Source organism: Pantherophis guttatus, chromosome 4 (assembly GCF_059756535.1).
Source record: "Pantherophis guttatus breed Tessera chromosome 4, ASM5975653v1, whole genome shotgun sequence".
NCBI classification, from domain to species: domain Eukaryota; kingdom Metazoa; phylum Chordata; class Lepidosauria; order Squamata; family Colubridae; genus Pantherophis; species Pantherophis guttatus.
The window spans coordinates 5,924,148-5,939,099 of record NC_142066.1 but is presented as its reverse complement, the minus strand read 5'-3'; the positions used below and the strand labels follow the sequence as shown (position 1 = coordinate 5,939,099).

General features: G+C 45.5%; 1 gene segment (V, D, J or C); it reads right to left on the bottom strand.

Moving 5' to 3' along the window:
- Positions 1–213: 213 nt before the first annotated feature.
- Positions 214–11,615, bottom strand: LOC117659247 (immunoglobulin heavy constant epsilon-like). The segment is given in 3 exon segments: positions 214–569; positions 1,911–2,240; positions 11,433–11,615. Coding segments are annotated over 3 exon segments (594 nt in total).
- Between the last annotated feature and the right edge of the window lie 3,337 nt (positions 11,616–14,952).

Genomic DNA, 14,952 nt, shown 5'->3' with positions numbered 1-14,952 from the left:
TTTGGATTATCAAAACAGTGACTCGGCCAGATTCATTTGCTGAGATGGGCAGCTGTAGAAATTACATCAACCAACCAACCAACCAACCAGCCAGCCAGCCAATGGACCAATACAATAAACCAGCCTTAAACCTTGACTCTTTTTTTTCAGACAGATTGTCCCCTTTCCCCCTTCTAGATCTCACCCCTAAGGGGAAAAGAACAGAATCTGAGGTATTTCTGAGATGGGTTGCTTTTTATTCATCCAGATGTGAAATGGGTGAGCTGGGAAATCATGAACAGTTTGGCCTGACAGTGCTAGAGGCAAATCTAGGATGGATTGAAACGGAGCAGCTGGTTCATTTTTTACCCTGGGTTTTTGAGATGTTCCTCTGGGTGAACTTCATGGGGAGGGCTTTGTGGACATCACACAAATGAAGTCACCGGTTTCCCAGTCAGCCCTGGGGATATGTTGCTCAGATCCAGTTGGGTAAAAACCAGTTACCCTGCAGATAAGAGACACCGTTGTGCCTGGGTTGAGCTCATCTCGGTGAGGAGGGAAGACAAAGACCTTGGGTGCACTGCGCTTGCCTTGGTAAAGTTTAAGGAAAGAAACACAACAATGTTAGAAAATAGGACAAATTAGTGGCATCAATGAATGGTTGACCTCTCTTGTTAAACTATGATTCTTTTAGCCATTGTTCACTTATACCACAAAACCATGGTTTGCGGGGCCATTCTATGACTAGAGGCCCACACTGATGCAAAGCCAATTGTGAAGTTTGTTATCCTGGTGTACTAATCCATCCAACATCCTTGGTGTACTAATCTGTCCACCAAGAGGCCTTGGTGGAGCAGCGGATTAAAGTGCTATTAAAGTAGCACTTAGCTGCCAGCTGCCTGCAATTACTGTGAGTTCAAATCTCACCAGGCTCAAGGTTGACTCAGCCTTCCATCCTTCCAAGGTAGGTAAAATGAGGAGCTGGATTGTGGGGGCAATAAGCTGACTTTGTATAAAAAAGAACACCGCTTGGGGGAGGGGGGCAAAAGCAGGTATATACAAAAGTATGAAGGCTATTGCTTAACGCATTGTAAGCTGCCCTGAGTTTCCGGAGAAGGGTGGCATATAAATTGAACTAATAAATAAATAAATAAATAAATAAATAAATAAATAAACAAATAAATAAATAAATAAATAAATAAATATTCTGGATTGTTGCTGCCATGTTCTGACCTAGGTTTTCCCGGCAGCACGAAGCCAAGGACTCGTCTTGATAAACCCCTCTTATTTTTTCATTTACACTGAATTCCTCTCCAGCAAAGTCTTTCTTCTCCCACAGTCTTTCAATACAGTTCACAATTACTGACCTTTATCAGGCTTGGAGAGTGGCCAGGCCGATACCTTTCAGATGCCACAACACTTGGCAAGAATGCAGGAATGAACTAATTGTCTCCTGCAAACTCCACTCCCCTTTCGCTCCTCTTTTATTCCCTCTGGGAGGGGCCATTCATCGTCCACCTGTGGCCTTACTCCCAAGTCAACCCTTGTTCCTTAGCTGTTCCCTTCTCCTGGCAGCTCTGCTCATGAGCACACTAGGAACAGGCTCCAGCTGTTCATCTGCCTCACTGATGTCTGACTCCGAAGGCAGCTGATAACTGGTATATGGCCCTGGCCCCCTCTTTGCCTTTGATGCAGAGCCCTCATCAGAGCCCTCCCCAGACTCCAGGACTGGCCCATGTTCCTCCCCAACCTCCTCACCCTCCAAATCTGCTGCCAGATCTGTTGGCCGGACACAACATGGCAGCCCTCTTCATGTCTCCAAGCTTGCATCACACACCATATGTTACAGAGATTGTCCTACAACATCTTGGCACAAATGAAAACAAGTCCATTAGTCCCCCTGAGGGAGAACAATCTAATTTCCTCCTTACCTCTGGTCTCGGAAATTGTCTTTGTGACAGGGGTAACAAAGGATGGATGTTCCACCACACAGGTGAAAACCTCTCCCGATTCCCAGTCGTGAGAGTAGACGCCGAGTCTACTCTCAACAGTGTAGGTACCATTTGGTTCTTCTCTCGTTTCAATTGGATCAGGATTCATGTGTCCATTCTTCTCCCGAGACCAGGTAATTTCCAACCCCTGTTCATTTTGCAGATTGTTCACAACACAGCTGATCTTGCTATTTCTATCAATGTACAAGGCTCTTGGTGTTGGAGGCAGAATATATACATTAATATCTCCAGAGGGACAATCGCTTCCACCTAAGGATAAAAAAATTAATGTCAGTTCCTTAGTCAACTCTCATTTCTTCCCCACCCAACAGGCTCTTGATCTGATCTATACTGGAGCTGCTTTTGAGTTTAGTAAATCACATGAAGTGTTAATACTATTTTATAAGGCCTTCGTAAGGCCACATTTGGAATATGGCATGCAGTTTTGGTCACAACGATGTAAAAAAGATGTGGAGACTCTAGAAAGAGTGCAGAGAAGAGCGACAAAGATGATGAGAGGACTGGAGGCTAAAACATAGGAAACGGTTGCAGGAACTGGGTATGTCTAGTTTAATGAAAAGAAGGACTGGGGAGACATGATAGCAGGGTTCCAATATCTCAGGGGTTGCCACAAAGAAGAGGGAGTCAAGCTATTCTCCAAAGCACCTGAGGGCAGGAGAAGAAGCAATGGGTGGAAACTAATCACGGAGAGAAGCAGCTTAGAACTAAGGAGAAATTTCCTGACAGTTAGAACAATTAAATCAGTGGAAAAACTTGCCTCCAGAAGTTGTGAATGCTCCAACACTGGAAGTTTTAAAGAAGACGTTAGATAACCTTTTGTCTGAAGTGGTGTAAGGTTTCCTGCCTAAGCAGGGGGTTGGACTAGAAGACCTCCAAGGTCCCTTCCAACTCTGTTATTCTATTCTAAATATAAGTCAATAGCCATAGCACTTAAACTTATATACCATTTCATAGTGCTATAACGGTCCTCTCGAAGCAATTTACAGAGTCAGGATATTGCCCTCAACCATCTGGGTCCTCACTTTATGGGCCTCCGAGGGATGAAAGGTTGAGTTAAACTGGAGCCAGTCAGGAGACCAAACTCCTGGCAGTCAGCAGTGAGCAAGCCTGCAATACTGCATTTTAACCACTGTGCCACCACCGGCTCCAATTGAGCCAGAAAGAAAAGTTTCCCCTCCCGGTCTAGGGAGATTCTCAGTCATCCAGGTCATGATTGTCCCAAAGGTGCTTTTTCAAGAGGCAACTGGACTTTTTGGTTTTTCTTTGAAAAGGTTTCACTTCTCATCCAAGAAGCTGAAGAGGAATTGAACATGTTGTGGCCCGCCAGTGGCCAGCGGATCTGGCAACAGATTCAGACAGTGAGGAGGTTGGGGAGGAACATGGGCCAGTCTTGGAGTCTAGGGAAGGCTCTGATGAGTGCTCTACATCAGAGGCAGAGATGGGGCCAGGGCCATCTGACAGTTGTCAGCTACCTTCGGAGTCAGACATCAGTGGGCAGAAGAACAGCAAATGGTCTTCTGAATGACGTGGAATGGTAAGGCTTCATGGGCCACCTGGCAAGAGAAGATATCGCCAGTATTCCATTCCCGCTTGCTAATGGTCAACCTGCTATAGGCAAAATACTGTTCGGGTGTGTTGGACTGTAAATTGGGTGGGCCAGTGTGGTATGTTGATTCACTGACCGGTTGCCCATTCTGGAGCCATTTCACAAAGATGTCTCTAGGATCAAAACCTTCAATGAGGCATGTGAGACTGAGTACTTCTTGCAAATTCAGTTGTTCTGCTGGAGGTGGGAGGATGTAGAGAGAAGAGGTGCTTGGCTTTCTATTTGAACGGCGGGAAAGAAAAGGAAAAGGAGTCAGGAGAATATTTAGCGCACATTCTTTATTGTGTTTAACCATAACTGCTGCTTGGGGCGGCCACACTTAAATGTTGAAGGCATTTTCTCTTTGGCAATGGAACAAAGATTATTAGATCGTCAGCTTCGAGCAGGGGTCTGCAACCTTAAACACTCAAAGAGCCATTTGGACCCATTTCCCACAGGGGAAAAAAAAACACTGGGCGCCACAAAACCTGGGTGGGCGTGGCCAACTCGACATCACACATTTCCACCAGTCACATGATGACACCCCCAGCCATGCCTACCCAGCCGGTCATTAGGGCAGAGAACCAGGAACCACAAAACCCTTTTCTCTCCCCCCCCCTCTCTCTCTGTATCTATGTCTCTCTTTCTCCCCCTCTCCCTGTCTCTCTTTCTGTAACTCTCTTTCCCCCTCTCCCTCTCTATCTTCCCCTCTCTCTCCCCCTCTCTCTCTGTATCTCTCTGTCTCTCTCCCCCTCTCCCTCTATCTCCCCCTCTCCCTCTCTATCTTCCCCTCTCTCTCCCCCTTCTCTCTCTGTATCTCTCTGTCTCTCTCCCCCCTCTCCCTTTCTATCTTCCCCTCTCTCTTCCCCTCTCTGTCTCTCTCTCCCCACTCTCACCCTCTCTCCATATCTCTCTATGTCTCTCTCAACCCCTCTCCCTCTCTATCTTCCCCTCTCTCTGTGTATCTCTCTGTATATCTCTCCTCCTCTCCCTCTTTCTCCCCCTCTCTCCCCCTCTCTCTGTATCTCTCTCTCCCCCTCTTCCTCTCCCCCTGTGTATCTCTCTCCCCCTCTCCCTCTCTATCTTCCCCTCTCTCTCCCCCTCTATCTCTCTCCCCCCTCCCTCTCTCTCACCCTCTCTCTGTATCTCTCTCTGTATGTTTCATTTCTCATCCAAGAAGCTTCTTCGGCTCATCCAATAAGTTTCTTCAGAGCCAAAGAAGCTTCTTGGATGAGAAGCAAAATGTCTTCAAAGAAAAACCAGAAAGTCCAGCCACCTCTTGAAAAAGCACCTTGGGGTGTAGCTAAGAACCTGATGAATGTAGTGCAGTGTGAGGTTCTTTTATCCCTTACATGCTGTTTTTGGGTAGGGGAAAAAATGTACTCTTGATATTGGGGACCTGTGGATATATCAATTATAAATTTTAAAATTCTAAAACATAAATTAGGCACAGGCCATCAAGAGGGAGAACAGCCACGAGAATTGCATTTGCACCACTTTGGGAAAAATGAGGAAACGCCTACAGAAGAAAATATAATTTTAAAAAATACTAGATTGTGCAGAAATGGATAGGTTGACATTAAAGATAAAGGATAAAGAAGATACTTTTTAACATGGGATTTGTTTAATCAATGGTTAGACAACAGGAAGGAGAAATTAGAAATTGGAAATCATGATTATGTATAAGGAAATTGACCCAGATAATACACTGTTTGCTAAGCACTTACGTATGTTAAAAACAAATGTATAAATAAAATGTTAAAAGAGAGAGAGAGAGATAACAAAAGAAATATCCATGATTAGAGACAATGAGAAACCTATATGCGGATCAAGAAGCAACAGTGAGAACTGGACACAGAACCACTGATTGGTTCAAAATTGGGAAAGGATTTCAGCAAGGCTTGTATACTGTCGCCCTGCCTATTTAACTTATATGCAGAGCACATCGTGAGAAAGGCGGGGCTAGATAAATCACAAGATGAAATTAAGATTCATTAAGATATGGGGCACCGTTTTGCGGTGGTTCTCCTCCTTCCTCTCAGACCGTTCGCAGTTCGTGTTGACAGGGGGGCAGAGGTCGACTTCAAGGCGCCTTGCATGGGGAGTGCCACAGGGGTCGGTCCTCTCGCCTCTTCTGTTCAACATTTAGGTGAAGCCGCTGGGTGAGATCATCCGTGGTTTTGGGGTGAGAGTCCATCTGTACGCTGATGATACTCAGCTGTACATCTCCACCCCAGACCACCCCACGATGCCCTTGATGTGATGTCTCGCTGCCTGGAGGCCGTGCGGGTTTGGATGGGAAAAATAGGCTCAGACTCAACCCCTCCAAGACTGAGTGGCTGTGGCTTCCGGCACCCCGATATAGTCAGCAGGTGCCATCGCTGACTATTGGGGGTGAATCTTTGCCCCCCCACAGAGAGGGCTCACAATCTGAGTGTCCTCCTGGATGCACGGCTGTCTTTAGAAGAGCATATGACGGCCGTGGCCAGGGGGGCCTTTTATCAGGTTCGCCTGATTCGCCAGTTGCAGCCCTTTCTGGACCGGGACGCCCTGCGCACGGTCACTCATGCCCTTGTTACCTCCCGGTTGGACTATTGTAATGCTCTCTACATGGGGCTCCCCTTGAAAAGCACCCGGAGGCTCCAACTGGTCCAGAATGCGGCCGCACGGGTGGTTATGGGCACAACTCGTTGCGCCCATGTGACACCCCTCCTGTGTGAGCTGCACTGGCTCCCAGTGGTCTTCCGGGTGCGATTCAAGGTGTTGGTTACCACCTTTAAAGCGCTCCATGGCATTGGACCTGGATACCTTCGAGACCATCTTCTGCCACCAGTAGCCTCCCATCGGCCAGTCTGCTCCCAGAGAGAGGGTCTCCTCAGGGTGACATCGGCCAAATTATGTCAGATGGCGACACCCAGGGGGAGGGCCTTCTCTGTGGGAGCCCCAGCCCTGTGGAATGAACTCCCCCCAGAAATTCGCAAAATCTCTGATCTCCGTGTATTTCGCTGTGCCCTCAAAACCATATTGTTCCGCCAGGCTGGGCTATCAATATAAAGATTTTAATTGGTTTTAAATGGGATTTTAAATTCAGGGTTTTATAAATTGGGCCTATTATTTAATAATTTTAATTATTTTTAAATTTTGTCTGTCTTTGTGTTTTTAATTAGTCTGTACACCGCCCTGAGTCCTTCAGGAGAAGGGCGGTATAGAAATAAAATAAATAAATTAATTAATTAATTAATTAATAAATAAGATATCAACAACCTCAGATATGCAGATGATACCACTCTAATGGCAGAAAGTGAAGAGGAACTAAAGAGCCTCTTGATGTGGGTGAAGAAGGAGAGTGCAAAAGCTGGGAAGACTCTCACCCTAGTCGGCAATTCTTTACCCTCCTATCATCGGGAAGGAGATATAGAAGCATAGGTAGCCGCACAAACAGGCTGAAGAACAGTTTTTATCCGTGGGCTGTCGGACTCCTGAATGAGAAATAGCATCATAACTACGTAGTATGATGGACTGCAGGGCCGATGCAATGTGTAACATGTTCACACTGGTGCAATAGGACTGGGTGTTTTGTTAATATGATTTATTGGGTTAGGGGTTTTCTGTCTTCACTGTGAGCTGTATTGTGTTGAGGGGGGGGCGCACTGAGGGAGCTCGACCAATCTCATTGTACATATGTTGTGCACTGACAATAAAGATTTGAATTTGAATTTGGCTTGAAACTCAACATTAAAAAAAACTAAGATCATGGCACCCGGCCCTCTCAATTCCTGGCAAATACATGGGGAAGAAATGGAAGTAGTGACAGGTTTTATTTTCCTGGGATCCAAGATCACCGTAGATGGGGACTGCAGCCAAGAAATTAAAAGACGCTTGCTCCTGGGGAGGAAAGCTATGGCAAATCTAGACAGCACAATAAAAATCAGAGTCATCACCCTGCCATCATAAGTGTGTAGAGTCAAGGCTATGATTTTCCCAGTTGCAATGGATGGCTGTGAAAGTTGGACCATAAGGAAGGCTGAGCGCCAAAGAATTGAGGCCTTTGAACTCTGGTGCTGGAGAAGACTCCTGCGAGTCCCTTGGACTGCAAGGCGATCAAACCGGTCGGTCCTCGAGGCAGAGATGGTAATCACTTACCTTCGCTACTGGTTCGCAAATGTGAGCGCGCGCACTATGGGTATGATAGCAGTGTTCCAATATTTAAGGGGCTGCCCCAGAGAGGAAGGGGTCAAGCTATTTCCCAAGGCACCTGAAGGCCAGACAAGGAATAATGGATGGAAACTGAACAAGGAGAGATTCAACCTAGGAATTTTCTGACAGGGAGAACAATCAACCGATGGAACAGAAGTTGCCTCTGGATGTTGTGAGAGCTTCATCAATGGAGGCTTCCAAGAAGAAATTGGACTGCCATCTGTAAGAAAGGGTGTAAGGTCTCCTGCTTGGGTGGGAGGTTGGACTAGATGACCTACAAGGTCCCTTCCAACTCTGTTAATCTTCATTAATTGAAATTGAATTGGAAGGAAAGGTTCTCCTCAATTCCAGGTTGCTTCTCTCCTTGATGAGTTTCCATCCATTGTTTCTTCTCTTGCCTTCTGGAGCTTTGGAAAATAAGTTATTTCCAAATTGGCATCTTTCTAATTCTGAACCATGCAGTTCCATCATTTGCGTTTTCCTTCAACCTCAACAACTGTGATAGTGAGGTACTAACACTACTCTATAAAGCCTTAGTAAAATCACACCTAAAGTACTGCATCCAGTTTTGGTCACCACGCTATAAAAAAAGATGTTGAGGCTCTAGAAAGAGTGCAGAGAAAAGCAACCAGGATGATGAGGGGACCGGAGGCTAAAACATACGATGAATGGTTGCAGGAAGTGGGCCTGGCTAGTCTAGTGAAGAGAATGTCAGAGTATATTCGTCAACTGGAATTGGAGTAGAATAGAGCAGAGCAGAGCAGAGCAGAGCAGAGCAGAGCAGAGCAGAGCAGAGCAGAGCAGAGCATAGAATAGAATAGAATAGAATAGAATAGAATAGAATAGAATAGAATAGAATAGAATAGAATAGAATAGAATAGAATAGAATAGAATGCCATTAACGCAATAGCTGCCAGCTCAGCGTTATTCCCTAGGGATGGGCAACCCAAGTGGTGCACAATAAGGGGAGGAAGCAACAGCAGCTAAGCCTCCATCGATTAACATGCCTGAAGTAAAACCGACAGAGTTAATTATAGGTGGGAGGCGGGTAGATGAGCCGATCACGGGCACAATGGCCAAATTGATCAATGATGTATAATGGCTAATATCTCCTCAATGGTAGTTTTTACACTCTAACATTGTTAGCAGAGGCTAACGAAAGGTCAGTGGTTAATATATTTTAAGTTCCAGAGATCGCGATGTCTGTCTCTTCTTTTATGGCTACACCTGGAATTCGTATTTTTAGGATAGTTCGCAATATATGTATGTATGTATGTATGTATCAGGGGTGGGTTCTAAATTTTTTTACTACCGGTTCTGTGGGCGTGGCTTATTTTGTGGGTGTGGCTTGGAGGTCATGTGACTAGGTAGGCATGGCTAGCTGGTCAGAGTCATTTCTGGAAGGTCCTCGCACTTACGACCTGACTCATTTGTTTGCTTTTAACACTGATCAGCTGTAGGACGGCCCTTTGAAGCCCCATAGCAAGAGTTTAAACAGTTTTTTTCCCTCTAGTCATCAGCTGGGACTCAGGAGGCAGCAATAGATTGGGGGTGGGACCAAATAAAAAGTAAGAATAACATGGGTGGGGGTGGAGGGGAGGGCGGGGGGGAGAACCGGTTCGGTGACGTCATATCATCACCGCTACCGGCTCGGCCGAACCGGACCGAACCAGGAGGAACCCACCACTGGTATGTATGTACGTACGTACGTACGTACGTACGTATATGTATGTATTTATTTATTTGTTTATTTGTTTATTTTTCGAATTTCTATGCTGCCCACTCTCCGAGGACTCTGGGCGGCTTACAACAAAGACAGTATACTAAATAGCATATTGCCCCCAGCAATCTGGGTCCTCATTTTATCCACCTAGGAAGAATGGAAGGCTGAGTCAACCTTGAGACGGTGAGATTTGATCCACAGGTTTTTCCTGGCTAGAGGAAAAACACACATAAATCCTACAAAGAAGTAAGAAAATAGATATGTATATGTATACGTATATGTATATGTATACGTATACGTATATGTATATGTATATGTATATGTATATGTATATGTATATGTAAATGTAAATGTAAATGTAAATGTAAATGTAAATGTAAATGTATGTATAGATATGTATAGATATGTGTGTGTGTGTTTGTATATATGTCAGCTTTGGAAGCCATATTAGGTGGGAAGCTTCCAGGCTGCCACCTTCTCTTGTCTGGGAAAGTAAGAAGGAGGATTTAGTAGAGGGGTTGACTGTAGACATAATAGCATTCTTCCTGTTGGTTAAGGTGATCCGGCATCTGGAGAAGGAGTGGTTGGAGTGCTGAGTCGAGATGGGATGGATGTTGATTGGAGCATGTGATCGACTGAGGAGTGAGGGGATGGTTTGGGGTTTTTTGATTTACTGAGGGAAAACCCAGACCTTTCAGATTCGGGTTTTCCCAGATGTGCCAGTTTATCTTTTTTTTTTAAAATATACTTTATTGATTTTTTAAAAAAAGGTTTTTTTAAAAAGAAAATATCAAATCTCAGGTAACATCTGAGGTATTGTGCGATTACATATATACAGTATATACACAACAAGTATCTTCAAATCTATCATTATTAGAAATAGGCATATCCTTATAGTCTTGTTCTATTATTCCACCATTTATACCACCTTTCCCATACTGCCTTAAATTTTGAATTCTCATCATCTTTAAGCATACTGGTTAATTTTGCCATTTCTGCACATTCCAAAATTTTATTTATTATTGTCATCTCTGGAGGTATTTGTTTATCTTTCCAGTATTTTGCAAAAGTTAATCTGGCCGCTGTTATAATATGTGTAATCAATTGTGTCTTGTCCTTAGAGAGTCCATCTCCCATCATTCCTAGTAAGAAAATTTCTGGAGATAATTTTATATCTTCTTCCACTATTTCCCGCAGCCAAGTTCGTATTTTTGTCCAGAACTTTTTTGTCTCTGAGCAGGACCACCACATATGAAAGAAGGTGCCAACCTCCTTTCCACACTTCCGATGTGCCAGTTTATCTATTCTAGTAAAAAGAACTTTGGAAAATCCTTGCTTCCATGTCTTTACTTGGAGTTGGGATTTTCTGAAACGCTGACAATGTGTGTGTGTGTGTGTGTGTGTGTGTGTGTGTGTGTGTGTGTGTGTAAGGGATGTGGTGGCTCAGTGGGTAAGATGCTGAGTTTGTCAATCGAAAGGTCGGTAGTTCAGCGGTTTGAATCCCTAGTGCCACGTAATGGGGTCAGCTCCCATTAAATGTCCCAGCTTCTGCCAACCTAGCAGTTCGAAAGCACGTAAAAAATACAAGTAGAAAAATAGGGACCACCTTTGGTGGAAAGCTAACAGCGTTCCGTGGGCCTTTGGCATTTAGTCATGCTGGCCACATGACTACGGAGACGTCTTCGGACAGCACTGGCTCTTCGGCTTTAAAACAGAGGTGAGCACTGTCCTAGCATGATTTTTCAGGATGCTTGTAATATAAGCCCTACCCCAAAAAGAAGCCCCAGTTAAGATTGTCAACCAGACAGAGGTGTATACAGAGACACACACACATATATATATGAAAGAAAAAGAATTGTTGAGAAACCTCTAATCCTAAGGAAAAAAATCTCCATACTCAACCAAAGAAAGTGCAAAGAAAGAGGGGAGAACTCACCTTTTTGAGGGCTCAAAGGGACGCTGTGTCCAGGGAAGACGAACCCCAACAGGAGAAAGTAGATGGTGGACCCCATTGTGAAAGTCAGACTGAAGTCTCACAAAGGGTCCTTGTGCAGTTATACAATTCCAGCAAGATGAGAGAATTGAGCTTCCAAGCACCTGTCCAGAGCTTCAGGAGAAAGTGAGCAAGCTGACTCAGAGGGGGGAATTTAAACATAATCCGAAGAGAGTCTTGGCGTCACATGCTGTTGGTTCTGTTTCCTCATTGGCCCTATTCATTTGGTTCTCCTCCAATCCCATTTGACTAAGGTTGATCCCGGAACAATATTGACTTGAGTGGCCACATGCCACCCAATGTTGGCAACTGCTGACACTCTGATTTCTGTTTCACCTAAACCTCCACGTAGGTCATCTGAAGGTCATCTATCCAGGGAGCACAAAGCAGAAGAGAAGATTGGGAAATTCCTCTGGGCCATTTTGTTAAATGATCATTAATACATGAAATAGGGACACGTCAACTGTTAAGTTGTGCCAGCAAAACAAACGTGTCTCCTCCTTCGTGTCTTGCTTCTTCCTGGAGACATTTTGCCTGAGGGCCTTAGTGACAGAACAAAAGTACAGTGTGCGATTCAGAGAGAAGATGTGATGTGCTGCAGATATTTATCGGTAAACATCATTTGTGTTGAGAAATGAATAATCCCCTTTTACAGACCTGACCTCTTTGTCCTTCCTGAAACAATTCTACTCAACACATTCTGGACATGATGCAATGGCTTTAATTTGTGAACAGAAGTTTTTGATTGGGAGCCGAGCTGGTGGGGGCAAGTAGGAATGGGAGAAAGTGGAACTATTGCAAATACTTTGACTTTTTGCTCTTAGGCTAAGTGGGCAACCTACAGAGAAGGGCATTTAAGAATAGAGGAAAGTGGATACGGACCAGACAGTAAAGGATCATTGTCCTTGAACGTGATGGGTTCAAATCTACACTGAAGCCTGAAGCTCATCAGGTTGGAGGAGATGCATCTATGTCCATTCATTTCTCACATCACAGGGCTGCAGTGAGGCTAATTTGGAGTATCCATGAATAACTCAGCTAAATCCATTGGCCTTCTGTGGGATTCATACAGAAACATGATCAACTCCATTTTGTTGTATTCTCAGAACGGTGATCTGCCCAGATTCATTTGCTGAGATGGGTGCAGGGGTGGGCTGCTGAGGGTTCTCAGGGGTTCGGGAGAACCTCTGGCTAAAATTCTGTGCAGTTTGGAGAACCCCCAAATATCCTGCCCTACCCACCCTGCCACGCACTCCAGGGTGTCCCCACACAGCCAGTTTTGGATGCAGGTAAGAGCAGGGTGTGCGCAGAGGCTCAGGGAGGGCAAAAACAGACCTACCAAAAGTTCAGGAAGTCCGGAAATGGGCCTGTTTCTAGCCTCCAGAGGGCCTCCAGAGCCTGGGGAGGCTGTTTTCGCCCTCCCAGAGGCTGCAGTACAGCACTCGAACCACTGCGCCACCACAGCTCTTAAGGAATAGAGATGCCAGAGGAAGTCAGAAATTCCAATATAGTCCATGCATCATCATTAGTTCTCACAATAAGCCAGATTTTGTTTTTGTTTTTGGAAAAATGTTTTATTGTAAAATATTTATCAAGTATCAATAATAATGTTATGTATGTATCTATTTTGTGCGGGAAATTCAAATGCAGGAATACTTGTGATTGGTTAACGGTTATTTCAGAACTGTATATAAGGAGGGCTGTTGCCTGTGTTTCTTTGTTGAAGCCTAACCCTGAATTAAAGAACTGTTGTCACTAGGTTGCTTGGGCCTCTCGTTATTCCCGTGCTACAACATTGGCGACGAGAATGGGAATGAGGCCACAAGAAACAAATCAAAAAGAGCTCTGACTTTCAGCCAGGGTGACGAGCGGACTACGGAGACATACTGCGATGTCTGCCTACATCCCGCCAAAACCCTTCGATCCAACCCGAGAGAAGTGGGGGTCGTACCTGACCAGATTCGAGTGCTCCCTGGAAGCAAGTGAGATGCAAGGACTCTCTGCAAACCGAAAAAGAGCCCTCTTCTTGAGCCACTGAGGGCCAGACGTTTTTGAGATGGCCGAGTCCCTCTGCGAGCCAACTCCAGTTCAGACGGTCCCCTGGGACATCCTACAAGCAAACCTGAGAGCTCACTACGCTCCCGTTCCTTCTAAGTTTGTACAACACTACAAGCTCCGGCAACAAAGAGAAGGAGAACCGGTCAGCACATATGTGGCTGCCCTTCGAAAAGCCACAACGCATTGCAACTACCGGGATCTAGATGAAGCATTCCTCAAACAGTTGATTTGTGGTGTGAGAGACACTCGATTACAGAGGCGCTTACTCGCGAAGCCAGATTTGACATTAGCCAGCGCGCTCAATGAAGCTAGAGCACACGAAGCATCCACTAAGGCTTCCGAAGAGCTACAACGTCCACAGCCGAGCAAAGAAGGCCCGAAGTCAGCCCCTGTTCATCAAAAGGAGGCGCAGACCAGCACGGAGGAAGAGTCAGATGAGGACGTCTTCCACACGGACAAAAAGAAGAGCGAGCAAAGTCATCGCCGTGAGAACTGCTCGAGTTGCAGTGGAAATCACGAGAGATAGTCCTGCAAATACCGAGACGCCATTTGAAGGTGCTGTGAAAAGAAGGGCCATTTGGCTAGAGTCTGTAGAGCTCAATTTCCTCGAAATAACAAGTCACGTGACTATCACGACCAACCAGAACTGACGCGTTCAAATCGGCCAACCAGAGATGGCGGCGTGAGAAAACAGTGTGAGAATCAAAAGTGAGAAACCTACAGCACGAGAATCGGCCAAGCCAGCAAGTCTGTAAAGGAACAGGTCTACACGAGAGTAGAAATTGAAGGGAGACCATGCGACATGGAAATCGACACCGGGTCTGCCCTGTCAATCATGTCCTGGGCAACGCTTAAATCGCTTTTACCGAAGTTCCAGAGAAACCAGCTTTCATGGCAACGAGTTCGCCTTCTTGACTACCAAGGGAACCGAGTTCCTGTGGAAGGCATAGGCATGTTTCGGGTCACCTACAGCGAGTTCCAGAAAGAGCTTCCTCTGGCCATCATAAGCAAGTCGCTACCAAGCCTCCTGGGCCTAGCCTGGTTTCGAGCCCTCGGCATGGGCTCCACGGGTGTCCACAGCCTCGGCGGACCATCTCTAAAGGAAAGCCTCCTGCACGAGTTCCAGGAAGTTTTTGAAGAGACGCTAGGCAAGTACGTGGGGACCCCTATTTCTTTTAATTTAGACCCTAATGTAGCCCAGATTAGGTTAAAGGCAAGACGAGTACCATTTGCCCTAAAACCAAAAATAGACACAGAACTTGACAAACTGATCAAACAAGGGGTGTTAGTTCCTGTAGATCACGCTAGGTGGTAAACCCCAATAGTCACGCCAGTAAAGTCAGACGGATCAATCAGAATCTGCGCTGGTTATAAATGCACGATTAATAAGGCATTGCAGCAGAGC